Here is a 27,678-nt window from a genome sequence, read left to right as displayed (position 1 = left end):
ACTAGCGACTGTGGTTGTGCAAGATGTTGAATTCCCAGAATTGGCTCCTTTTTAGTTAACATTGGTATTTGAATTTAATTGTCGGCAACACACATTGATGCAGAGGAATTTACTAAATTCAAATTCAACACAGGTAATGCATTCTTGGAAATAAACTTTTCTTCCACCCTGGTCCACAAAGTTAAGTTATTCAATGTCATGAAACGTATAAATATCAGAAGAAGCTTCCCTTTTATTCACTGAGGCTGTATTTATTTGATCAAAATAACGTAAAATCGTAATGATGTGAAATATTACAATTTAAAAGGACATTTCTATTCTAATGTTTTTAAAGGTCCCATGGCATGGATTTTTTAAATATTATAATGTTTCCTGAGGTGTACTTATATTCTTAGTATGTTTTTTACATCAAAAATGTCATAATTTAGAAATAAAAGCCATTTTTTTCTATACTGATATTAGCCCTCTGGCTGGAATGCTCTGTTTCAAGGGGCGTGTCTGCTGTGAGTCTTCAGTGAAAACATCCACTGTTATGATTGGCTGACATCTTTGCATTTGAAATGAGATTGCGTGCGGAGGGGGCGTGGCTTAGTGAGGCAGGAGCAGCACTCACTGCCAGTTGAGAGAGAGAGATAGCTGGGGAAAGATTGCTGAGAAAGTGTTAGTGTACAGAGTTGTTAAGAGCCTGAGTTTTTGTTTGTATCTGAGAGCTCTGAATAAACACGAGTGAACTTTGCAACGTTATTCGTCTACAAAATGCTTTCACCACAGCTAACAGCAAACACACGACATGACTACACTAAGAGCTTCTGTTGTGCAGCTTAACGGCGTCATTCAAACGGCAGTTTGGACAAGTGTGCTTTGCAGATATACGTGTGATTGACGATACGAACATTATAAAGAGTGTTTTTTGATCGCGCTCTTAAGCCCATTCGCACGGGACTAGTATTATCTGGGGACTTCTGGTGATTTGTAATAATTGCAGAGAATGTCTGTGATCTTAATCCCGTGTGATTCGGCCATGTCTGTAATTTGTAAAGTAAAAATTCCCCCGCAAATTACCTACCATATTTCGCCGAACACCGAGGTCCTGTGATAATAGTAGTCCCGTGCGAATCGACATCTGTGATTTGGCCAGGATTAGGCTGATCGTATATAATTTTTGCATGCTTTTTTTCCTTCCTGTGAGCATTTCTATCTTTATATTTCATGAAGAATAAAGTCTGCATTCATAATGCGCACCGTTATGAATTCCCGTGCAGCCGCGCCCGCACAGATTATACTTTCACTTTAGAATGTGTCAATTTGGGAGTAATCTGATTGAATGGTGTGTTTAATATCAACATCAATACTGTTCTTAATGAAAAACATAACAGAACAGTGCAGTACTATGACAAGCTTGTTTAAATAGGCGCTTTTACATTTAGTTTTGAAACTGAATCTTCCGCCGTATTGTCATGATAAATGAAATCTGACTCCTGCTGCTGGTCTGAGCTCAGTTCATGGCGTCTGTTTGCTAACTGAATGAAATTGTTTATTTATTAGGCTACTATAAAATAATCAAAATGATATTGATGCCTGTTTATGATTTCATACAGCTATATCTATAACGAAGTCTTGACATCATATCCGGGAGAAGTCAGTAAATTTGAGTAAAATCACAGGCTTGCTTATCCCGTGCGAATGCACCACGCAAAACTCAGATGTGGGGGAGTCATTTCTAAATCACAGAGGTCCCTAGATAATACTAATCCTGTGCGAATAGTGCTGTAGTTTAAATATTTAAATAACAGATTTGTTTAATGCTACTAACAGAAACGACGTGAAGTTGATGGTTTTGATCACTGGCTTGATTCACTGATGCATTAAGAAGGCCAGCGGCGGGACTGACAGTATTAAATTATTTACAAAGAAACTCTGTGTGAACTTGAATGATTAGCTAAACGTCAGAAATCACTGATCCCAGATCAGGCATTAATGAACACTGTTACTCACTGTTTATGGCGGTGCTGTCGAATCCATACGATAAAGAAGCCTGTGCTGACATCATGACTGATAAACTGAATGTATTCTCTACTATAATTCTCTGGGCGGGCAAAGCAGAGGAACGGAAGGAAACCTTTCCTGTTATGAGGTCATAACAGGAAAATTCAAGATCAGCTCGTCTGGGCTCTCATTTTCTCAAAGGCAGAAAAAGACAGCCAGAACTCTGTTTACACCGATCAAAATGTTTAGCCACTTGGGGACACTGGTTATTATATTATAACAGGTTATACAGGCTAAAGGAACTCATAAAATAAAAATGTTATGCCATGGGTCCTTTAACTGTAATTTATTCTTCTGACGGAAGCTGAATTTACAGCATCATTACTCCAGTTTTCAGTGTCACATGATCCTTCAGAAATCATTTTACTATTCTGATTTGGTGCTTAAATTTGATTTGGTCCTTGGTGTGGAAATTTTTTGAACTTTTTTTTTTTTTTTTTTTTTTTTTTAATAGACAAACTGAACATCAGTTTGAATTCATTTTCATTCAGCTTCCTTACATTTGAATTCAAGAATTAAATATAAATTTAACAGACATTTTAAATTTTGAATGATGCACAACCCTGCTGGTGATTTTAGTCATTTAAAATGTCAGCATTGTTACTCTAAAATCCATGTTGTGCTTCAATTGTGATTCTCCAGAAAAAAGTGTTTATTAAATGAGCCTGGGCACTTCCAAACTGTTGTCCGCACCTTGACTGACTTTGTTTGGACTGTGTTGTTTTGATGTCATCTTCAGCAGTCAGAGTTTTGGGATGCTTGAGGTGTCTATTATTGGAGCAGCTGCATCGTGAGCCAGTCAGAATCTCCTCATAAATGGATTGTACAGACAGTCGGATAAGCACGGCTTGCAGTACTGGCAAAATAATACTTCCATATCTTCTCACATCTCGTCCTTTCTCCTATCAAGCTGAAATGCATTTTCTTGTCAGTGAGGATTCTTCCCCCTTGCCACCCCTCCCCATTCTCTACCATTTCCCTCTGCAAACAGGTCCCTCTGCTCACAAGTGCATACTAATAGAGTTATAAGAGGCATGTTTGGCATTCAGTGCAGGGATTAGAGAGAGTTAGTTTAGTTCAGTACAGGGAAAACGTGGCGTACCCTCTGCATTGGTGCACCAGATCACTCTGTTTCTCTTTACAGCAAACTAGTCGACGGTTTACTGTTAACTTCCAGCATTGTTTTCACTCTAAAATTGCTTAGGCAGGTTTTATGCATAGGCTGCTTGCTAAGGAAAATGGCATTATTACTATTGCTCATATTTGGGGGTTGGGGTTTATTCAAATCCCTTAAGTATTAAGCTTTAACACATCACTTTTATCACTTTTATTACACGCCACATATCGATGTGCTAAAAACCAACAAAACAACCCTTAGCAAAGGCAATCATCCACAACTTGCTAGTGTTAAGGGGCACCATTTTATTGACATCGTAAGAGAAATATTAGAGAAGACAGGATATAATGTGGTGCACATGGCTAAACATATCAGAGCATATGCTTTAACCAGCTGACCATGTCCTTGAAGTGCAGCAATTTTTACTTATTTACAGATGCATTTCTACTTTCCCATGAAAGACTATTTATAAGCATTTGCCATAGATCATAAGTGACTTGAGTTGTTGAAAGAGCTTGCTAACACTCCATATCTCTCCCCATCCCTAAACTTTTCTTCTCCCCCGGCAGACACCAGAGGAACTGGACGATTCAGACTTTGAGACTGAAGACTTTGATTCTCGCAGCAGGACCAGCACGCAGACAGAAGACGATCAGCTCATCGCTGGACAGAGCGCTCGGGTGAGAGATGGTCCTTTTGTATTAGTTCAGAGTTTAATTCAGAGCTTTGATTTCACGACCTGCCAGATTATGGAGCCCGGATGTCAGAAGGTGTCAAACCTGATCTTAAAATGGCAATACGAATTATTTCTTGGGACATACTAATTTCCATCTTACGGAGTCGTACAGTCCATTTACAAAGTCGTAGACCGCATTTGAAGGTGTTAAATGTTCTACTCACAGGTCAGATTTGCAGCGTCACGGACAAATCTACCTTTGCTTAACTGTTTAGCTCCAATAGCACAGGATCTCTGAATCAGTGTTTTTAAGATTCTGTCCTGAGTTTCGTGTCAACAGCACTCCCGATGTTGCCACCAGCGAAACAGACATCAAACCTCGCCCCCTCTCTACCCTCCATTCCTCCTCTCTCTCTTTCTCTCTCACCCCCCTCCCTTCACTTCCTCCTCTGTTGCCTTGGTAATGCTTATGAAAATCCATCCTGCCATAGCTGGAAGGAGCAGTGAATATATATATATTATTATTATTATTATTATTATTATTATTATTATTCTGTCATTAGTTTGAATAAATTCTGTAGTCCACAGCTGTGGTTGATGGTAGACACTGCAGATGATTGGCATCCTGTTTTCTCTTATAAATTCAGCTTTGTGAGAGAGATAACGGGAACCAAGTTGTGTTTGGGGATCTTGTTAGTGAGAGTGCCAGCTTTTTCTGTGAGCACTTCTTTTGAGTTCCTGATAACAATTTGTGTGACAGCACAAATGTAAGAGCTATATGTAGCCCAAATTTTATTTTTAAATAAATGTTACAATTTTGCATGTACTTTTGTCAGTTAGAGTTGTTCCTGGCCGTGCTAGACTCATCTATTTATATTTACATCTGTTGTGCTGGTCACATATTCTTTGTTCCCCAAGCTCGAGCGAATATAATTACAGACCTCTCACCCTCCTTTTCCATGAAGTGTTGATGAAAACTAAAAAACTAAATAAAATAAAAAACACTGAAAAATATTGGCAGGAGACTGAGCTCAAGACTTGAACAGAAAGCTCTTGTTAAAGATAAAAGTGTTGCAGAAGACTTACAATTTCCATTGAATCTTGTTGCTAGGGAAGCATGTTGTATTTTTGTTTACAGAGTTGTAGAAAACAGTGAAGTGGAGGTTGTACTAAAGTGAGAATGTGATTATATAAGTCTGTAATCACTGTCCAGCCTCCTGTTCTATCCCCCCAGAGGCTTTTGATTTAGTCCCTAGCTCCAGTGGGAATCCCATTCAGTCAGCTGCAACAATGTGTGCCATGTGTGTGTCAGTGCTCTAAATTGAAAGAGAAAATTTAGTTTACGAGGCCAAAAAATACAATTCTTATTGAGAACCTGCAAGAAAGATTTTCTCTCAGTTAAAGTGGTCTGATTGTAATTGTTCATCCTGCCCTCACCAGGTGTGACCAATTTTGTGTACACTGATGTTCAAAAGTTTGGGGTCAGTAAGATTTTTGCTCAGTTTTATGCTCATCAAAGCTGCATTTATTTAATCAAAAATGGGTAAAAACAGCAATAATGTGAAATATTACAGTAGTTTTTTTATATATATTTTCAGCAGTTCAGTCAACATTATCGTTCAGAAATCATTCTAATATGTTGGTTTGCTGTTTAAGAAACATTTATTTTCATCAGTTGAATAAATATTGTAGCAATATTTTTGTGGTAACTGCTGTTCTTTTGAACAATAACAAGTATTTCATTTATTTTAAATTGTCACACATTTTTAACTTTACTGTCTCTTTTGATCAAGATGTACCGCTGCTGAATGAAATGTATCTATCAATATCAGAATTACATTAACAAAATAGTTTTTTGCTGTGTCATACCACACCTGGTTAGCACAGTATTATTTAACAAAAAAGATATAACAGGTTGTCATGCTCTTTTACGGTTGATTCTTGTACTGACTGCAGTGGCACACATTCAATAGAAAGCATTGCTCAGCATAGTTCTGAAAGGTTGTGAACCTTTTATAGAATTAAAGGAATGTTTCATAGCCTATACGCCACCAGCCAAAAGCTGTAAAATCTCTCTTGCTCGCCCAGGTCAAGCTGGTCATGCAAGAAATGAGAGAAAGAGAGCAAGAGAGGAGGTAAGGACAACGGAAGGTGTAGGAGAGAGGCAAATAAAGAAGCAGGAAGGGGGATTGAACATGAATTTTCTTTTTAATTGCTTATCCTTTGTCATCTCTTTTCCTCATTACCAGTTGTAGATCAGCATATTGAGCAAATTTATATACGGTTTGTTATATATGAGCTTCTCTTTGGAATTGGCAGGCCATCATGGCTCAGCTACCCCAGGAGCAGAAGGCGAAAATTGCTGAGCAGGTGGCCAGTTTCCAGGAGGAGAAGAGCAAGCTGGACGCTGAGGTGTCCAAGTGGGATGACAGCGGAAATGACATCATCGTTTTGGCAAAGCAGATGTGCATGATCATGATGGAGATGACAGACTTCACCAGGTGAGAGCAAACCCCCCTCTTCCCTGCTCGACTGCCTGTCAAAAACCGCACACACCCCCCTCTCTTTTAGACTCAACTCAATAGACCTCTCTGGCCATGCACTGCTGCTCCGGTTTCACTGCGTCCCGGCTCAGTGCTTCAGCTTTATATTGGTTTGTATGGCAGTTTGCATTGGCAATGAAATGTGCACTAGCGTTTTTAAAGGGAAAACTTTTCCAATATTGAAAGAGAGGCTGGTGAAATCTGTTTTTTTTATACCTAATTTCCCCTGTCATTTACCTAAATTGGCCATCAATTAGTTGGGTCTAATATTAACTGAGACAGGCACTCGTTCCATCTCATGGAATCTTTTTTCCCTCTCAGTGGAAACAAATGAGCTGTGGATTTTTTTCTTGGGCTTTATACCTGCCTCATTTGCCTGCCTATTTTTCTTTCCATCATACGTGATCCCAGAAAGGGGAAACAATCTTTTGACCTCTTCAAGAATTGGTTTAAAAACAAAGGGCAGGAGCTGCTAGCACAAGAAAAGGTCTCCTGAATTCCACTCCTGTATGCTGACAGAATCAGGGAAAGGGTCATTTTAGGTGTGACGGGAAGCTCCTGGGCTGCACACCTGAGAGTGACTGCCATCTGCTCTCCCAGAGGACAGTGTGTGTGTGACAGAGTGATAGAAAATGTCTTGGTCTATTGCTTCTCCCTGCCTATGATAACCAAGACCCCTTCTTAAAATACATCATGCTGAGGACACCATTCACCAAATATTGCACACATTGTAATGACTGTAGGGTGGCTGTCACTCAACCTTTCTTTTTAAAAAACCTGGGGAAAAGCAGCTTTATTTGCCCTGTTCTCCTGTTCAGGAACATGTCTCCATTCTTCCCCAGATCAAAAATTATATTTTTATTATATTCACTAAAATTAAAAACTATTGGAATTGTTTTATTTATTTATTGTTTTGCTCTGTTTTGGGTGGATGGTATCATTGGTACCATGAATGGTATAATTTCTGCTTTTCTCTCAAGGTGAAATGGACACCCTCAAACCTCTTGTTGAAGGCCCCCAGAAATCTGTCTTTGTCTCAAGTAAAAAGCAACAAGGCTGTAGCACATCTGTCAGATTTGGTGGCATTTGCATGAAAAATGGCAATCGGTGCTGATGTGTCACCTGCAGATATGTGCTGAGTGAAGGTCTCGGCAAGTTAATTCAGCCCACGCCCAAATTATTGCCCCTCGACCTTGAATGGGTACATAGTCCCATGAAGGTTAATGCTATAAAGAGGAAATTGATTTCGGGAGCCTTTATCCGGCCTCAATATCTGCAGAGAAGTGGCTTGCTACCAATTCTGCTTATGTCCCTTTCTGCTCATGAATAAAGCATGTGTCGCCTGGATTTGTATCACATATTTTGGAGCCACCTGTCTGTGCATGCTGTGGTCCAGTGCTTGAGCTGCTATAACACACACACACACACACACACACACACACACACACACTTGCTCTACCCCCATCTGGAACCAGTATCAGTGGCTAATTCATGGGCACTCAGTCAGATTTGCATATCTGAGTGTGGGATTGTCAAGCGAGATGAAGTCTCCTTTGCTTGACAGTCACCTTGTAGTGGCCACACTCTTACCTAGGGCGGGTTATGGGTGGGCCACCAGCAAAGCAACATCACAATAACCCGTTCTTTGTGTTTCAAAATGTTAGAAGTGTCGGTCGCACCGTGGGGTGCATTTTCTTTTTGAGACACTGTCTCTGTTGAATTCCGGTGATTGTTTTGATGGATGCAGTGCTGCCAGGAGGACCCTGTCTGAACAGTGTAGAAAGAGAGAGAGAACTGCAATGGGGAGGGGTGAGTGTAGAGAACGAGTAAAAACACAGAATTCCATCTGTTGTGGGTTGGATTGTTCAGTTTAGCCTGAAGAGAGCAGCTTTGAATCCAGGTTGTGCCACTTGCCAACTGTGCCCCGCAGTCCCTTGTGGGCACACAGAACTGGCAAATGACTGGCCGGATCGTAGCCGGGGAGCTGTGGGGGTGGGGTTTGGGTTGAGATGGGACACTGGGATTGATGAGGCCAGAACTATTTAATGAACTGAAGTGGCACTGACCCCAGGAAGCTGACCAGACATCATAGATGTGGGTGGGAGCTGTTGCTAGCTCACGCCATCTGTCTGTCTATTCACTTCTCGTTCATTCTTACCCCCCTCAATGTCTTCAGGCTACTTGTGAATGGAAGCGTGTTGGAGGGGGATGTTCCTCCTTAATGAGATTAATCAATTGGAAGCGAACTGATCTCGTCTTTCCCAAAAAGCCTTGTTCATGCTGCGCTATGTTCCTGAGTGTGAGGCTGTGAAACGAGGCTTTTTTTTTCCTCCTCCTTTTTTTCCTCTCAACCTTGTCAATATGACCAGCCATTTTTGTGTCAAACGTGTTGATGTCTTGACGTGTATCATCCATGCTCACACATACTCACTAGCACATCACATGAGACTGCACACAGAACAGCAACTGTGAATGAAACTGCTATCTTTTTTCTCCAGGGGGAAAGGACCACTCAAAAACACCTCTGACGTGATTAGTGCTGCGAAGAAAATTGCTGAAGCCGGATCAAGAATGGACAAGCTGGGCCGCGCTATTGCAGATCAAGTAAGTTAAACTCACAAGTCTTTTGCAGGAAAAAGCATGATCATCTTTTGGTGATTTATCCAAGCTCTTGTGTTTTACTTAAGGATCTTAATCCTTATGAAGCACTACAGTGGAACGCAACAGTGCATAATTTATCTCCCAACCAATTCGTATCCCTGGCTTATTTCCAACACCTTTTGAAAATCGGGACACAGACCATGATGGTAAAGACAGCACTATGAGTCTGTAAATTCAATCCCCACAGTCCGACACTTATTTTCCTGGAAAGCTCCTCTTATTCCTTAAGCTGAGTGACAATGACAGGTTCACAGGCTTCGTGAAAATAATATGGGAACATTTCCAGTAAACATCAAACCGCTGTATGTGCTGCAAGGGTTCTTTCAGATTTTTCTTGTCTTCTCAATGGCGTAGTTAAATGGGATATTGTGAGTTCGGGAAAGGGGTTTTGCATAGCCAGAATCATCACCCATCACTCATCCCTCCTCGAAGGCCTCTCCTCTCAGTTTGTCATTTAATTAAAAGTGTGTGTCACGCTGTGCTAACATCACTGTGCAGCATACAGTCTACCCGTTGATAGGCCAGTAGCACTCGTAGTGTATGTTTTTAAAAACTGCTAGATATTTTTTATTTTAACATTTACTGTACTGTTACACTAAAGGGTTGGCACCAAGAACTTGTGAAGCGCTGTATCACGCTTAATGTTAATTTCTCGAGTTCATGCATTTGTGGCAAGCATGTTTCACCCATGCAGCGCAATGCAGCACCTAGGGAGGGAATGTAAAGATATGAGCCGTTATCCTATTTGCCGCATGGCTGTTAATTAGCCATGCCTGTGAACATCTGCAGTGTGCTTTCAAAAAGATTCCTTTAACATAATCTTGCATAATAAGCAGCCTTCATGCACACTAAAGCTCTGCACTTTTGATATTTTATTTAGATTGCACTTTGATCCAACGTGAAGCAGCTCCACTTTTCAAGTCTGTAGTAATGTTACCTGCACTGACCCAATTGGAGAGGAATACTAAATGTCCAGTTCAGAGATGGTGAAAGCTTTTAGAGACAGCCACATCCCACAATGTATTTGATGTTGCTTATTCAGTGCAGTGAATACAATGATATCCCCTGCAGAAAACAGATGGGTACTGTGCAGGTGCTTGTGTGTCTGTGGATGTTTGCTTTTCTGTGCATACTGGCACATGAATGAAAATGCATTGTTTTGTAAATGTTGTCAATAGGGGTGTGAACCTACACTGGTCTCACGGTTCAGTTCGATTATGATCATGTCATCGATTCGGTTCAATTCCATATCACGATGCATTGACAATTGTATACAATTTTGTCAGTCAGTTATATGAACTGACTCTTTCATTTTACCTGCTCAAAGAAAACATGTTTGTAACAAATTTTATTCTTGTTTCTTGAATGCATCAAACAAAACTCAAGTCTGGGCACAGAAGACAACATGAGCATTTAGAGAAAATGCACAAAAAACTAAAAGCCACTGCAGGAGGTGGTCTGGGTCTCTACAGTCAAAACTAAAGTCTAAATGCTTCTGGTTGTTGAAACCACATATGCAAATTTTAATCCTCTCAACAATGCTAAAAAAACCCCGTTGTAAACGTCGGTAGCCTTTATAATCGGTTATTACCATTACTGAACTGATACCGAATTGTCCTCGTCTGCATTGTGATGCATCGAAGAAACAGTTGATTTCGACACTCTAGTTGTCCATTATACTGAAGCCGCCAATTTATTGAGAAATCGTATTGATTTGTAGCAAGCATTTAAAATGAATGTGCCAATGCCACGCGTGATGAGAATTTACCATGCATTTTTACTGAAATATTCTTGTTGTTTTTAGCAGAGATACCACTTTTTTTTTACAGAGCTTTGCTAATACAATACTTTAATTTTTGTTACTTGCTGATACAGAGTACCGATACCTGTATATTTATTGCATTTGTAAATTAAAAAAATATTGATTAGAAAAACCAAAATAATTCATAAAATTAGTTAGGTTTAATTTGTTTAACAAATAGATATTTCCTTAAGTTATTTTCACACCTAATTATGCCTGTTAATTTATTATTATAATAATAATAATAATAATAATAATAATAATAATAATAAATGTTAATTTATTGTTGATGCTTCTGTTTTTTCACTGTTCATTATTTTGCGGTCTTATTTTTTATCTTTAATTTTTAACAGCACAGTGAGTGTTTAGAGCTGCTCCAGCAGGGCTCAGCGCTATTTTTTTCCCAGCAGGTTTATTAGGCTGATATCACTTCAAGAGTAGTAGTTAGTTAAGAAATACTGATCATTGTTAGTTTTATCTTAGGTCCATTAAAAGTTAATTTGTTATTAATCAGTAACTAGGAAATTAATATTACTTAAAATAATTAATTCTTTATAAGTATTTTTCATTGTCAGTTTGGTAATAATGAATTAACATGTTAACTAATGAAGTCGTATGTCTTTTGGACAAATAATCCAAAAAAATTCTAATCATTAGGGCATGTTGTAGTCCAGATTAAAACATAATGTTTAAGTTTTAAAATAAATAGCCTATTAAATCTTTATGTATTAAGTATTTGGTGCTGAGCCTGTGAAAAACGAATGGCTGTTTAAAAAACTTCTTCACTAGACGTTGCTTCTGTTTGCGGGGTTTCCTGGGTAATCGCTGCATTCTGCCGTTCCATCAGCGCCCTCTGCTGTCATTGAGCAGCACTTCATTCAGCCCATCTCCTTCACCCGTTCAGTCATGTGCAAACACACGTTGGGCTTGTTTACATCTGAGCGCATCCCTTTGACGCAGAATAGGTTGATGGGCAAAGTATTCTTGAGTGCATTATAAAATTTAATAATTGTTAATAAATTATATACTATATTTTGAAGTGCCAACGATAACAATATCATGCATATTCATTATCATGATATATCGCATCACCGAAAATCAGCATATGCCTACATGATATCGTTTTTTGGTATCGGAGCATTTTAATGACACAAACTGAGTATTGGGCCAGGCACTGGTATCAGTGTATCCCTAATGATGACAGATTTTATTACATATTATGTAAAAATGTGTGTCTGAAGGCGCAACCCCCCCCCCCCCCATCTTTAATAGGGTGTGAGCAACTCCAGACGGCTGCCAGCCCGACCCAGTCCCGAATGCCACCATCCCCTCCCCTTCCTGCCTGCTAATAGATAAATTGAGGGCAGCAGGTGAAGAAAGTGAAAGAGGGATGGGAAGCCCCATGTGAGACCTCAATTTAAGTGTGATTCGTCTTTAATTAGAAGCGTAATTACCAGGTGGCAGCTTTTTTTTTTTAAATGTATAAAAATATACGTTTATGCCAAACTATATTTAGACTGCTACTCACACCTTCTTGTGCAGACGAGACTGCCAGAGGCTAACTGTTGAAAAATGAACAAAGGGAAGCAGTTCCTTATACAGAAGGATGAATCATCAGATTTAGAGGAGCCTGCGGAGGGATGGAAAGCAAATAATCATGGCACTGCACCCCCCTCCCACCCCCCTTCCTCTGTCCTTCTCACTCTCTTTGTCATATCAAAGCCCTGCCACAGAATACACAGCGGTGGGCTATAGCATCACTCCTGACTGCTTGTCTAGTTTGTCATGTCATGTACTTCTGTTACATCTGAGATTGCCAACCACAGCAGAGCTGGCGTGTGTTGATAGGCCAAAAATATCAATAGAAAGTTGAATATGGCAAAAAAGGCATATGTGAACCTTGTTACAGGTAAACAGGATAAAACAGGAAGTGTGGGGCGGGGTTGATATGAAAAAAATATATACATGTTGAAACCATAGAATGAATTGTATTGCATAACTTCTAGCTGTCAAGAATGTGTCTTAACAGGAAACTTAAACCTAACTATTAAAAATAAGGATGTGACAGCATATACTCCTCTGCATCTGGAGGCCACCCAAGGATGCAAACAAGACAGCGATACCAAAGCGGATAGTGTGGGTGATCAGTAATGAGTATAGAGAGGCCTTTTAAAGCATGCATCTCGTTTAGAAATCAGACCTTCTGAATCCATCTTGAAACATCTAGCTGTTGGATGAGGACAGTTTTTGGATCCTTGCAGGGTGCTGCCAGAAGATTTCGGCAGGTTTAATAATAACTTAAATGGCTGTAACATAGCTTGATTAAAGTTTAAAGAAATGAGTGTAGTGCATAGATAAGGAGGATGCAGGATTTAGGTCATTGCCACACAAAGGTCTGCACTGCAGTTTATTAAGAATTTACGAGCAGATTCTGCAGGGGCAACTTCTGAGGATTGCGTCGGAGCACAGTGCTGAGCAAATAATGCAGTGTAATTGAGATTTATAATGCAAATGTCTAAGCCACCACACTGCCCATAAATATTCTGCCCTACATGCATGCACATGAAGGCATGAAACAGCCACACACGGACATGATCGCGCAACACCAGGTTTGCATATTTTAGCGAGGCAGACCTGCGGGCAGCAGCACATATGCTTTATTCCGGTGATGTATACCGACATACATAGTTTTCCAATTTACATTCAATCAGGGTAGATTTATGGTGATCCATAGGCACCACCACAGGTTAGATTAATCCCAGTTCTGGCCCCTGGCTGCTTAACAGTGACAAGCCTGTAAATTTCCCTCTCTACAGTAGAAGAGCAAAAAAACCAAATCAAGAAGTGTTCTTCTCAGATTCTCAGCTCAGCACTTCAAGGTATCTTGCATGACCAGTCAAAGCTCTTGGTTTTGTGGCATTATTGTGATTTATTAGCAGTGTTTGTTTTCATTGGGTTCTTTAATCATATTTTTAACATTTTGCGTATAAAGTGACTTGCATTCAAAGGTATTCAGACCTTTAGTCAGTTTTCCCATTTTACTCCATTACAGGAGCTATATATAATTAATTTAGATTTTTTTTGTTTGGAAATGTTCTTAAATGGTAGTAGCTGTACATTTCTACAATTTTCCTTCTGCCCATGAAGCATTGAGGTAGCTACAATACCAAAATCCCAATACCAAAAGTTCATTATTTAGATTATTTTAGATTTCCCACAGTCATGGAAATGCCAAAAATAGTATTTTCAAGTGTCCAGTGTTGATTCTTTGTCCATCATACTCTGCTGTGAGGAACTCAACACTTGGGAGTTCCTTAGACATTGGTTTTGATCTCAGTCCAGTCCCATAGCAAGTTTATTGGATCATCCTGCTAACCTGAACAACCTGAAACATATCTGCTTGTCATTTCTGCAAATGTTATTCAAAGAGATTATTAGAAAGCATGGAGAGATTATAGATTCTCTTTATTTTTCAGAATATTAACAAAATGGCTTAATCTAATTAGCTGCTTTTTTTGGCATGATCACCATGTTTGGAACACATCTATTGTTTTCTAGTTTTGTCCAGTCAAATACAATTCAGTAAAAAAAATCTCATACAGCTCAACATTTCATTGTACCATTTATAATTTGGAGAAATGAGTTGTTTAATGGTCTCAGTATAAAGTGTGTGAAATAGGTGCTTGTAAATATGTGTGTCGAGCAGGCAGTCCTATTAATAACTGTTAGGGAAATTGTCTATTTTGGCAGACGTGTTGGCAGCTATTGCCATATCATGCTGTGGCTATTCAATTGCTCCAGTGATGCACATATAAGGCACATGATTCATATCTGATATTTCATCAGAAAATTTCCCATTTTGAAATGCAAGATTTTGAGATTTTTTTCCTCTGTCTTCATGATTGAGTTTATAACTCTACTCTCTGATCCTAGATTAGGACTTTATTAGACAGATAGAATTGGCACTTGCAAATATTAGTCTTTTATTTATTTTTTCCCTTTAGGTAATTGTTTGGATAGAAGCAAGATCATCACTCTGTTTAAAATGCCACTTGATTGATTATCATGGTCCATGATGGCTTTATATTTAGCTGTTTAAAAAACAAGTGCACTGCCAGACCATTTAAACTCAATATAAAACACATTAGCCACATGAAGGGACGTTCTTCTCTCCAAGTGCATTAGAGTTCTCTTTATTAAAGAAACTACGAGATGAATCTTTTATCTCTGTAAAAAATGACTTTGATATTAACAGGTGCTTTTAAAATGAACCTTCGATTGCCTTGGGTACTTTTCCGTTTCTAGTTCGTACATTGAATACTGATGACTGAGTGGGCTGAATCCCTTGGCCCTCTTTCACCTCTGTAAAATAATTTAGCCATTTAAACAATTTTTTTAGCGGATATCGGTTTTATTGCCGTTTTATCCTAGCCTGACAAGCAAAGACCCACATCAAGATGTTTGGTCTGGAAACTCACCATTGTCAAGGCTCAATCCGAGGGGCGGGATAAACGGTTGTCTTTCAAACTCCCTCTGCACGCATTTGGATAGCGTTACCACCAACCAGAGCAACGTGAAGCGGAGTTCGTTGATAGATTAGACATTCGCTGTATCCGGCCGACAAAACTCCAAAAACATCATGCCTTTTTGACTTCAGTGCCGTTCTTTTTTCTTTTCTCGGAGAAAAGCTTAACTCCAAGTCTCCCAGAGTCGCAGCCAAAACTGATTCGAAAGTCTGGCGTTCGCCAGCTTCTGTGTTTTACTATTAGCACTCAAGCGCAACTCTGCCGTCACTTTGTAAAGCCCCGCCCATCGACTCTATAGACGATGTGACTGGCCTGACCAGAGTTTGGTTTTTACAGCTCAGAACTGTATTGAGAGTTGCTAGACGACACTCGAAGCAGATTATATTTGCTGCCACTAGGGTGCGTCTAGATTTCTAGGCTAGTTTTATCTACCACTTCCTCCAGATCTGTATCTCAGCATGTACCTTGCTTAGCCTGTAAATACAATCTAAAATGAGTTCACACCTGAGAGATGTGCTGGAAGATCAAGTTTGCAGTTCAGAAACTTTTCTTCTGTGGGTCACAGTCAGTACGTCAAATCACCACCTGTGCTGTTCTCAAACTGTCTCCAGCATACGTTTATAGAAGCTGAAGTTTGCTTGCTGCAAAGGGTTTTACTTTTTATGAAAATTCAGGTGGACTAAGGCAGTTTTGTGGCAGTAAAGCAGTGGTTCTCAAACCTATCCTGGGGACCCCTCACCAATGCACATTTTGTATGTCTCCCTCATCAGATTCACCAAATTCAAGTTTTGCGGCCTGAAGTATTGCGTAAAGCAATAAATAAATGTACACTTCTGAAGTTTGATTTATTTATTGCAGTCCTCTTGGCATATTAATCTCTGCAAATTGGAAGACAATTTTTTTTGGAACTTTTTTTTTGTGAACAGTGATTTCACACTAATCTTTTGTGGGAGATCTTTAAACTTCAGATGCTGGCTTAGGCTTGTGAAGTCTGTCAGTGTGCAAAACAATTGGTAATGCTTGCTGTGGTTTGGACGGATATAAAAACCAGGTATGAGACATAATCATATCTATGGAAATTCTCTCGCAGAAGACCTATGGGTGGGCAGAACGATTTCATCACTGCTCTAATCACCTCCTTATGTCGTCTGCTCTGTTTAGTGCAACTCATTCCATCTCCTCTCGAGAGGAGTGTAGCGAGCAGCGTATCAATATCTCCTCAGGCTTTAGTGGGCATAACCCACAAAAGAATGCATTACACAAGATGCTCCATTTATAATCATGGCTGCTCTACATTAAAATGCTGCTATGTCCGTAAATATGGGAAACTGGCATTTCTCTTCCCTGATGTGTTGAGAAAGGTCAGAACCCTGCTTGTTCTGTTCTACTACCGCAGTCCATTTAGAATGGAATTCAGCAGGCCAGATGACATTTTCTGTGATGCCGCCTGACCTTCCTACTCATTTTTATAGCTGGATATTTTTAACATTGAGGTGTGAAATCCGTTATTTTTTTCCAGCACCTGCATTCTCTTCCGCTCATCAATCCCGATAGTGGTGTTGTTTTGAAAAAAAGAATTCAGGGTCTAGTTGACTGTTTTTGTTTACCTCCATGCCAGAGGACAGTGCATTATTTACACAATGTAATGTACACATTTGCAGAGAGAGAGAAAACTGTTTTCTTTCTCTTTCAACAATTCTGTTGTTATGAATATGTACAATAAAAAATTGCTCACTACAGCAGTACAGCTTGAATTTAAAGGAGTGGTTTACCCAAAAATGAAAAGTCTGTAATTTACTTGCCCTCATGTTGTTCCAACACTGCATGACTTTCTTTTGCAGAATACAAAATATATTTTGTACAATGCTTCAACCATTCTTGTCCAAATAATGAAAATCAGTGGGATTCAAAACAACACTGGACACCAGAATATCAGAATTTCATTTTGTGTGTGTTTTCTACCAAAGAAATAGTCATACAGGTTTGGAACAGCGTGGGGGTGAATCAATGACACCATTTTCATTTTATGAATTGTACCTTTTAAGATTTGTTTTATTTTTATGGGCAATTAAAAACAAACTTTAACATAACTTAAAAATAATCGTGGTACCTTTTCTATTACCTTGTCTAACTAAGGTGCTAAGAGTGCCAAAGTTTTCTTTTTAAAGGGATCCCCTGGTGTTAACTTGTATGGCTTAATAAAACACAAATGATGTCTCATACTGAAATATGTAGTAGAAAACCCATGAAAGACCTGCGTTATTTAAAAAATAAATTGCATATTTGGACCATGGGCGGTGCCATTTTGTTTGCGTTCTAGGTTGATATAGAATGGTTGCACTCGCTAATCAGCTGACGCTACCGTAGCTATTTTTACCACAATGTAACTCAAAAATTGTACACTGTACAAAATTGTACATAACTTGAAAGTACATGCTCAAAAAGGTGTAATGGTATGAGGGTTGACTTGCCTAATTTGTCAGCTGGTTCGATTCGGTTGGCCAGCATTCTTCACGGCTGAATCTGAAATCGCCCCGTAAGCGTAAACCCTCATTTACTATTCCCTACTTTAGTTCTCTAATACAGTTCACTTTCAGGAGTAAATGAAAGTGATTGCGTGAAGTCCGACAGCCGTTGTGTGTACATCAGCTGTACTCTTGTTATCTATCGCGGTGCAATGTGAGACTGAATGAGTGCACTCGAACATGTCGGCTATGGTGTCGGACACCACTACAAATGTCTGTCCCTTCAAATAATGCCTTATTTCAGGGTATGGGGGCGATCTCAGATTCAGCCCCTGTCGTGGAGACTGACGAGAGCAGCCCATAACACCTTGATTGAGACAGAGCAGTCTGTCAGGTGTGTGCGCGCGCATGCACCCACCGATCTGTTTATGTGGGTGAGTTTGTGTGCACATGCATGTTTTAGTGTTTTTTTTAAAGTACATTTACAAACCGATTAATTGGTTTTAACTCTGCTGTGCAATTTTCGAGTTGTGTTGTGGTAAAAATAGCTACGGGTAGCGCCAGCTGATTGCAGAGTGCAACCATTCTGTCATCAACCTAGAATGCAAACAAAATGGCGCCACCCATGGTCCAAATATAAAAATTATTTTTTTAAATAACGTAGATCTTTCATGGGTTTTCTACTACATATTTCAGTAAGAGACATCATTTGTTATATTAAGCCATACGAGTCTTAACAACAGGGGATCCCTTTAACACTTTGCTGGCATTCTGCTGTTTGAAAGTGATAGAAACTACTGCAGTGTTCAGTGCATTAAACCATTAGATTAATGATCAAACTATCAACAAATTAAACTCACTCGTATTGTCATTTGAATTTGACAATACGTTTTCTTGTCCCTAATAATCAACATAATGCAGGGGGAACTGTAATATGAACTGCATAAGTGCTAAACTGCTCACTGCATCATAATTAACAACACAAACTATCAATGTATGAATCAAACTCACTAAGACTGCAATTTTTTTTTTTCTGCACATTTTGTTATATCCATTTATGGGTAGTCAAATCATATAATACAGTGAAATTGCTCCAGGACTCTGTCCTGTCTGTCTTGCCTGCACTTAGGAGTCTTCACTCCCATTAGTTGTCGCTTGTGAAATTCGCTTCTAATTTGCATTGTTGAAATTTCTGAACTTTTGTCGCATATATCCCGTTGCTTGACACGCCTGCATCCTGTTGCTAACAATCAGTCACTCGTGTCACCAGAAGTCGCCAGCACTCAATTAAAATGAACAGGATCGTGTTGCTGCGAAATGCTGCTGTTGTAAATGGGGCTTGGATACCTGTAAAAAGTCCTCTGAAAACCATTAAAACGTTTGTTTAAGTTGTACTCTGTCTCCTTAAAGTAAATCATTATACAAGGCAAAAGTGTGCAACCAAGCAAGGTAAAATATCTCTTAAGTGTGTGCGTTTACATTGCTTTAAGGGGGTGAAGTGGGGCTGAAGTTGATGGTAAGGTTATTTGAGTTTCCTAAGGAGAGCACGTCTCAGAAATTGCCCATTTTTAATGGAGTGATGGGTGAATGCAGAATCAGCTTTTGGGCCAGTACCGATAAGGGACTTACTGGACACTGCACTTCTAAAGAAAAGAAAAAATGCTGTTTTAGCACAATGAAAATTGGTCTCGTAATCAGCCGCATTGGCAAAACTGCATGTGATCTGCATGTGGCCTTCACAGGTGGAGGAAGAGAATGTTTTAAACAAGCTGGGAGGACTTTTGGTTGACATGTGCATCATGTATTCACATGCGTCTAGGTCAGGGCAGGCAGGCTGCATTTCCTGTTCAACTTGGATGAATTCAGCAGCTGAGCATGCACAAGTGATGCTTTCAAAGGGCCAATTCGAGCCGTCTCAAACAGGAGTCGGCCCTCTAATTGGTATGCTTAGCAGGTTTCATTTTAGCAGGGCTCTGTTCTGATTCACCACCGTCCTCTCTCTCCCCCTCTCCCTTTCGCTGCCTCGTTCTGCTGTTTGTCTGACTTCCTCTGCAGTAAGTTCTCTAGCTCTAGGGAAGAAAAGCAGCTCAGTGGCTGATAAAAATTTGGGGTTTTATTAATGACTGCTGGAATAATGGGTGGAATAGTAAAGCAGATGAGAGGCGGACACTCTGGCTTTCTGTGTTCGAATAAAGACACTGCTGTGCCCCTGCTGGCTCTTTATGATGAGCTTGAGAGGGGGAGAAGTTCTGCCCAGACATGCCCAGACGTCCTGACTTCCCGCTGGGGAGTGAAGATGTGCCCAGCTGGATAATCTTTACTACAAATCCCAGAATGCTTTGAGCCAGCTGGAGTGTAAACGGTGAACACCAAAGCAGCCAGGGATAACTCTGCTGAATATTCCAGCAGCGCTGCTGGGGCTCACAGCATAGCCAGACTTGTTGCTGGATCAACAAGCCAGATGTAGGGGTGAGAAGCCCTTAAAGGCAAGAAAATTCCCGCTTTGTATTGCTGTGAATGTAATCCTCCCCTCCAACCCTTGGCACAAAATGCTTTTACAGTCTCCTGCAGTCAGAGTCAGCAAATACGTGTAATACTGTAGGTGAAGCAGACCCAGTACAGACTTTTTCCTTAGGCAAAGAAAGTGTCTTTTTATAGAATTTGTCCCTTAAAGGAACGGTGCACCAACATTTTTTGTTTTTGTTTTCTATATAGTGTATAAATGTATATACATTTATGATACTTTTATTTGTGTATGTTAAAGTATATAATGCATTATACGTGTGTGTGTGTGTGTGTGTGTGTCTATTATATACTAATGGTATACATTTGCACTTACAATAAATCCATTTTATAGTTCCTAATTGAAATTCAAATAAATTCTGATTTTGAACTTTTCTATTCATCAAAGTATTCTTATGTGTGTAATTACAATATATAAACTGTGTGTGTGTGTGTGTGTGTATATATATGTGTGTATATATATGTGTGTATATATATGTGTGTATATATATGTGTGTATATATATGTGTGTATAAATATGTGTATAATAAGGTTCCTTTAATGTCCAGAAACCACTAAACCATTCATTCACTGACTGATAAGATTTTTGCATTCCATGTAGTGCTTCTAGTAGCACCTAAATCTTACACTTTACCTTTTACAAGCAAAACTTCAGTAAACTACTGTGATCAAATGACTGCTAATTCTCAAGCGGTCTTATAAGATGAGCAGCATGTTGCCCTCTGCATCCTACTCTCTTTTCACCAAATTGTCTCCCATCTTCCTTTGTCTCGCTGTCTTGTATCTAACAGTCTGTGCCTGTCTATCTGCCCTTCTCTCAGTGGGGTGTATAGACAGACTGATGATTATTAAAGTATGGTGAAGATGGCCTGACTCAGACTCTGTATTTTGCTGCATTTCTAGTTGAATCTCCCGCAGGCACATCTCCAGAAGTTTGACTTTATATTTCACCTTTTTTTATCTTGAATTACTGGCCTCAAACATTAGAATGGATGGATGCTGAACACTCATTTGGCAAAATGATCATAGAGCTTTTTGAATTTAACGTAAATGTTGAAGACGGTTGCCCGTTCATCCTTCTTCAGTCTTTTCAATAATGATTTTTTTGGGGAGAGTTGTTAGGCATTGTAATCAGTTTTTGATTATGTAGACATGGAAGACTCGTATTAAAAGGCCATCTAGATTTAAATCAAATTGCCTACAGGCATCATTTTGTCATGAGTTCTTCAAATCTTCTAGATTTACTTGCCCCAGTTTTATACATTATGGCTATACAACTAATGCATTATTTTAACTTGGCTGAATATCTGAGGTCTTAAATTGCATTCACCATAATTCTACTATAAATTGTAATTGGTGCATTTTGCTGTGCAGAATTTTACATATGACATCTTTGAGTGTCTTTACAGCCCTAAGCAATTTAAGTATGCATCTACAGTCTAGCTGTTGTTTAAAATAATGGAAACGTGACATTTCCCCAAATGCTTTACTGCATTTGGAGTTATTGAAATAAAGGCACTGTTGGGAAGCTGGCTTTGTGTAATTATGTGCAGGCACCCTCAAGTCCTACTCGTTCAGAGCATTTTAATACAGAGATTTGGGGCCAGACTCTTTGAACATTATCACTGTGAAGAAAGTTTTGTTACCTTGGAGACTGGTGAAGCATGCTGAGGTATTGATATTGGATGACCATACTATTGGGGGAAAAACAAGTACTGTGCTTTTTACTGCACCACTCAGTAAATGAGGCTGGTGATGTATTCAGTTGGTTGGCAGCCTGCAGTACAGGCTTTAAGCATGTAGAAATAAGCAGGATCATTGTCTAGTAGGGATGTGCACAGCAACTAATTTCATTACCATTTAAACTGTAATTTTGCAACCGACTAGTCTAAACCCTCCCCCTGGAAAGTCTGTATATGTGATCCATTTGAATTGGACTACTTAATCTATGAACAGCCAAATTTTATACTGAATGCCACTTAACTCTACCCTGCCAAACACAGAATTGTCTAGCCTGGATGCCAGCCAAACTCAGCCCCGCCCACAACATTTGAGCTTGGACAGTTCGGTCTGGACTTAATCCATAAAGGAGTAATTATGCCCAAACAGAAACTGTTCGGACCAATGAAATCATCAGCCTTTAAACGATGATGGATAGATGATAAACCGTAACGTAATCATCCACGTCATCAAAGGCGCTTGCCTTGGATTGAATTTGTTCAAATCCTAAACGGAGAGCTTGTTTGTATATGCATTCACCTTCACTGTTTTCTTTCAGAAATGATGATCATGTTGAAAAGTACTTTGTGTATCCTTAAATAAGTTATTTTTTACAACACCGGCAAAGATCGTTTATTCCAGCGCACGTGCAGAAATGGTTTTTACAACAAAACCCATCAACTAACAGTTACTAGCCTAAAACAATAGCTACTCGGGGGGGATATCCTAGATATCCCAGGATATCCAACTATCTATCCATCCATCCATCCATCATCACAAACATCTATATCACAAAATTGAGGTCTCTTCAACCCGCAGATATGGAAAACAACCTGCGGAAAAAACTTATGGAGAAAAATACGCCTCGGGAGAAATCAGGGTCAGTCGAGGTGCCAGTTCTCCTCTGGCCTATTAACAAACAGGGTGCTTCTCAATATCCCTCCTCGCTCCTCTGTCCCTGTCCTCCATCCTATGAACCGGAAACCTCAGCCATCTTGTAGGACATCTCAATTCTCTTAATTGCACCGCGAGGATGGAGGAGTGAGGAGGCTTCCTGAGGAGTCATGAGCGAGGATACACTGGAGTATCCTTTGCAGAAATGTTTTATCCACTAAACTTGACGCAAGCATTAATTCTCCTCCCCCTTCACATCATGCCACAGTTTATTCGTTGTTATTATTATTATTTTTATATGTACAAGACAAAATGTCAAACACATACAAATGTATGTCAAATAACAACTGACAGTTGCAGAATTTTATCAAAGCACAAGACAAGAAAATGAAAGAAACGAATAGAAACTAATACTATACAACAAATAAAAATAAGTTCATAACTGGGAATAATTCGTTGTTAAAGGGATACTTCAGCGCTGGGAAGATCAATCTGTATTTAAACTGGGTCATTAATGTAATAGAAATGTGAAATTATTTTTTAATTTGGTGCTTTCTAGACTGAGAAAAGACAGAATGTATTTTTGTCTCATGGGGATGAAAGACTACAATTCCCAGAATGCTTCGCTGCCCTGTGAGGCCATTCACAAAGCCACCGCTACTGGATAACAGAGACTGAGTTCCTACAATTAAATACTGAACGTGTCTGTTCAATAAAACGATCGAGTTGCCGTGTGAGTTTCACAGCAGACTCAGATTACATTTAACGTCATAAATGAGTTGATGAGCTCTCGTGATGAGAGCTGAGGTAATCGCGACCAAATTCGCGGCATACATTCACAACGCGTTTTCAGTTCATGCCTTTGGAAGCTTAACTTTCATAGAAATTAATTTGAGAAGTTAAAACACTTACATTGCTTAGCATCCGTTTAATGCCTGTAGCTGAGCTGTGCTGTAAGTGTGATCTCCATTCCCCATGCACGAGTTGAAAACATGCGGAAATGGCTCCCTCTGCTGGCTGTAGTCTTTAGCCTCTGGGCAATCATTCCTCTCGTGATGCAAATATCGTCAATTTGCATCACGAGAGGAATTTTTCCAGAAATAAAATGCATAAATCTCTCGTCTCAGGGGGATATGAGGGGGGAGCACGATCATTTGAATATACTCCAGGGTTTCTACTGATACAAAGCCATATGCTAATCGCTGAAGTAACCCTTTAATAATAACTGGTAATATTAAATAAAATATGGAAAAATGGGGTATTTTGTGGAGGTTGAAGAGTACAATATAAATAGTTATCTCTAATTAATGTTCAAGAATCCCGACTAAATCCAGTGGTGTAGATGCATCATTAACTGACGGCGCTTTGAAGTGACGTTAAAGGGAGAGAGGATATATAATTTCAATTGATTCAATTCCTCCGCCCACGCGTCTTTTCCTTGCGTCCTTCCCTCGTGTCCTGAAGGGGTGGAGCTAAGGAGCGAGGAATGGAAGCTAGGAAAGGAAATGAGGATGCACAAATAAGAATTGGGAAGCACCCACAGTGTATGATTATTATTCTGGCAAACTTACAGGTCAGAAATCATATTAGATCGGAATATTTGACATTTCTGGGTATTACGCAAGACGGGTTTATTGAGGATGGCGCGTCGATTACACAAGAAAATTAATATTTGAAAGATCGGAGTCGTCACGCCGAAGACTGGTTTAATGAGGATGATGTGCCGGGGAGGCAACAATTGACACGGTCTCAGCAGACACTCCAGGGATTATAAACTAGTTTGACATGAAAGGCTTGACATCAAAATCTGCCCTCACCTTGCTTCTCTTCCGAGTGGACGTTTCTCTGAACACGCCACTAGTGAAAAAGAACGCACGCTAAATCTGTGGTCAAATTTAATTTAGTTTTCTGCTCCAGTTATCCACTTTTAAAATGTAACATTAAAGTTATGGTAATTTTAACATAACCTTTGTAAAAAAATATAAAAGACTCTTTGTTTGTTGTTTTTTCTGGTGGATAAACAGGGATTTTTTTCTTTCTTTTTTTCCTGTTTGCTAAAATGATGAGGACAGTTTGGCTGTGAGCCCTCAGTGGGCCACCTCACCTGCCATGATGGGGAATTGAATGAATTTGACTAGCACATGCAGTTGGACAAGCGACTCTGGAGCGTTAGGGTATCCGCAGGCAACAGTCAAAGATCCTCAAAACAACCAGCATGTTGAATGCTCTTTTCACTTGCGATATGAGTTGAACTATTTCTGTACAGATGCTTGTTTGACTCCGTGTCTGTCTCGACGTGTCTTCTTGTCAGGTTTATTAAATGGTGCATCTGTATCATTAGTCCCACACAGTCTGCATTTCAAAGTGCCAAGAATTTCCACAGTGAATGAATTGAACCGCCCATCTTTCACACACATCAAAACCCCTGCTTGTTAATTTTTTTTTTTACATTTTGGCCAATTTTTTAATTATTGAAATATTGATATATTTGACAGTAAGTAATTGTTGTCTCTCTCTCTCTCTCTCTCTCTCTCTCTCTCTCTCTCTCTCTCTCTCTCTCTCTCTCTCTCTCTCTCTCTCTCTCTCTCTCTCTCTCTCTCTCTCTCTCTCTCTCTCTCTCTCTCTCTCTCTCTCTCTCTCTGTGTAGTGTCCAGATTCAGCATGCAAGCAGGATCTGTTGGCCTATCTGCAGCGTATCGCACTATACTGTCACCAGCTCAATATCTGCAGTAAAGTCAAAGCAGAGGTGCAGAATCTGGGCGGAGAGCTTGTGGTGTCTGGGGTAAGTCATATTTTCTGAGAGGGAGAAAAGGGCTGAAATACAGACTCATGCCTCTGTGGTGAGAAAAAATAAAATTACTGTTATTTTCACCCATCGTTCTCTCCACAACAAGGACAATTGGGCAGATAAACCAATTTATTTACCTCTTTTTGATTTACAGCTTAGTAGTATTTACAGCTTGCCTATTTAGAGCCCTTGTTTTAAATTGTTTACACTATATATATAATATATATATATATATATATATATATATATATATATATATATATATATATATATATATATATATATAATTTTTTTTCTCTTTTTTTTCAATAATGTAATTTTAGTTTATTATAATTACTTGGTTGATTTGCATAATAAGTAATTACACTGCCTTTAATTGTCTTGTCAATCTGAGCCTTGTAAAGGCAGATGTTGTCTTTTTAAAGTGTTTTTCCTGCAAAGGTTACCAACATCAATATTTTATCAAAATAGCTGGTTTCAAATTAAAGGGCACAAGTTCAGGGTATTAGCTTGAATACTGTGTGCATGTTAATATAATTCACAGGGTTTTCACTGTCTTTGAAAACCTGGAAACATCAGGGAATTTTAAGTAAAGAGAATTCTGTAGTGAATATAAATTATAAATATAAAACATTTCTACTAGATATTGTGCTTGTGTAGAGTAAAACTTGCCCGCAAGCTAGACAGTGTCATTTTTACATTTAAGTATTTAATAATTTCAATTATTTTATTTGGGAGAGGAATGCCAGACGTGTGGGAACTCCTCTGAAGGTCTTTTTTAATTTGCAGGTGGACAGCGCTATGTCTCTGATTCAGGCAGCCAAGAATCTGATGAATTCTGTGGTGTCCACTGTGAAGGCTTCCTATGTGGCCTCCACCAAATACCAGAAGTCTCAAGGAATGCAAAACCTCAATATGCCCGCCATCTCCTGGAGGATGAAAGCTCCCGAAAAGAAGCCACTGGTCAAGCGCGAGAAGCAAGACGATGGTCAGACCAACAAAGTGAAGCGGTCCTCTCAAAAGAAGTTTGTCAACCCTGTGCAAGCCCTGAGCGAGTTCAAAGCAATGGATAGTATTTAAGCAGCCCTTAAGGCATCTCAGTAGGTTGTTTATGATGTAGATTGAGCCTTAAAATCAGTCCGATTTAGCGAGTACACATTTAAACGCATTCCTGTACCTCAGTCGCCAATCTGCCTTTTTTCAATAAGCAGTGGCTATGTTGAGTGCACTAAGGTCTATATAGCAAATGTTATATTTTTTACACACGAATGCATTAATCTGCTCAATCTTTACACAAGATTTCTTCCCGAGGACAGGTAGGGTATACATCAAATTTTGGGCATTCCCTCACAGTTTATGTATGTCTCCCCCTTTTCTAGATGACTATTGTGTATTTTTTTTTAAACATTAAAGTGTATTTTACGAGAAGACTTTTATATATTTCACACTAAGGGCTTTGATGTGGGCCGTTACTGTCTGATTTTTGTTTTTCTTTTCCATTCTTCTTGCCTATGCAAACTCACTGTAACACTTGCAATAATTGTTTTGGTATGAAACTATAAAACAAATAGGCTTTGATTTAGTGTAAGTCTCAAGACCAAAGTCATTGTATTTTGCTGTGCCTAATAAACTTTTTGATAACTTTTTGTTTTGCTTTGATATAGACTAATTGTGGTGAATATTAATGCTTTCCAACTAAAAAAAAAGTGACTTGACCTGAAATTGAAATCACATTAAAAGTTGCTTGTCTCAGTGACTAGAGTTGCCTATAAAAAGAGAGAACAATCTCAATGCCCTCAGTAATCTCAAGGAGCAGCAGGGCAAAGCTAAATGCGAACGGGAGGCTGAGAGTGAGCGAGTTCAATCTTCAGCCCTGTATTTAAATTCACAAGACTGGCATTAGGCCTCTCTTCTCCTCT

At 39.3% G+C, this 27,678-nt stretch overlaps 1 protein-coding gene across 2 annotated transcripts in view; it reads left to right on the top strand.

Moving 5' to 3' along the window:
- ctnna1 (catenin (cadherin-associated protein), alpha 1) overlaps nt 1–27,405 on the top strand; it is a 134,599-nt gene extending 107,194 nt beyond the window's left edge. For both annotated transcript variants that reach the window (XM_067457174.1, XM_067457173.1), the window contains exons 14-18: nt 3,733–3,843; nt 6,159–6,340; nt 8,881–8,986; nt 25,619–25,753; nt 26,549–27,405. In XM_067457174.1, coding sequence (XP_067313275.1) covers nt 3,733–3,843; nt 6,159–6,340; nt 8,881–8,986; nt 25,619–25,753; nt 26,549–26,839 — 825 coding nt within the window. In that variant the 3' untranslated portion in view covers nt 26,840–27,405. The remainder of the gene's footprint in view (nt 1–3,732; nt 3,844–6,158; nt 6,341–8,880; nt 8,987–25,618; nt 25,754–26,548) is intronic.
- Nucleotides 27,406–27,678: the final 273 nt, after the last annotated feature.

This window comes from Pseudorasbora parva, chromosome 11 (assembly GCF_024679245.1).
Source record: "Pseudorasbora parva isolate DD20220531a chromosome 11, ASM2467924v1, whole genome shotgun sequence".
NCBI lineage: Eukaryota > Metazoa > Chordata > Actinopteri > Cypriniformes > Gobionidae > Pseudorasbora > Pseudorasbora parva.
This window is presented reverse-complemented; position numbering and strand designations above follow the sequence as displayed.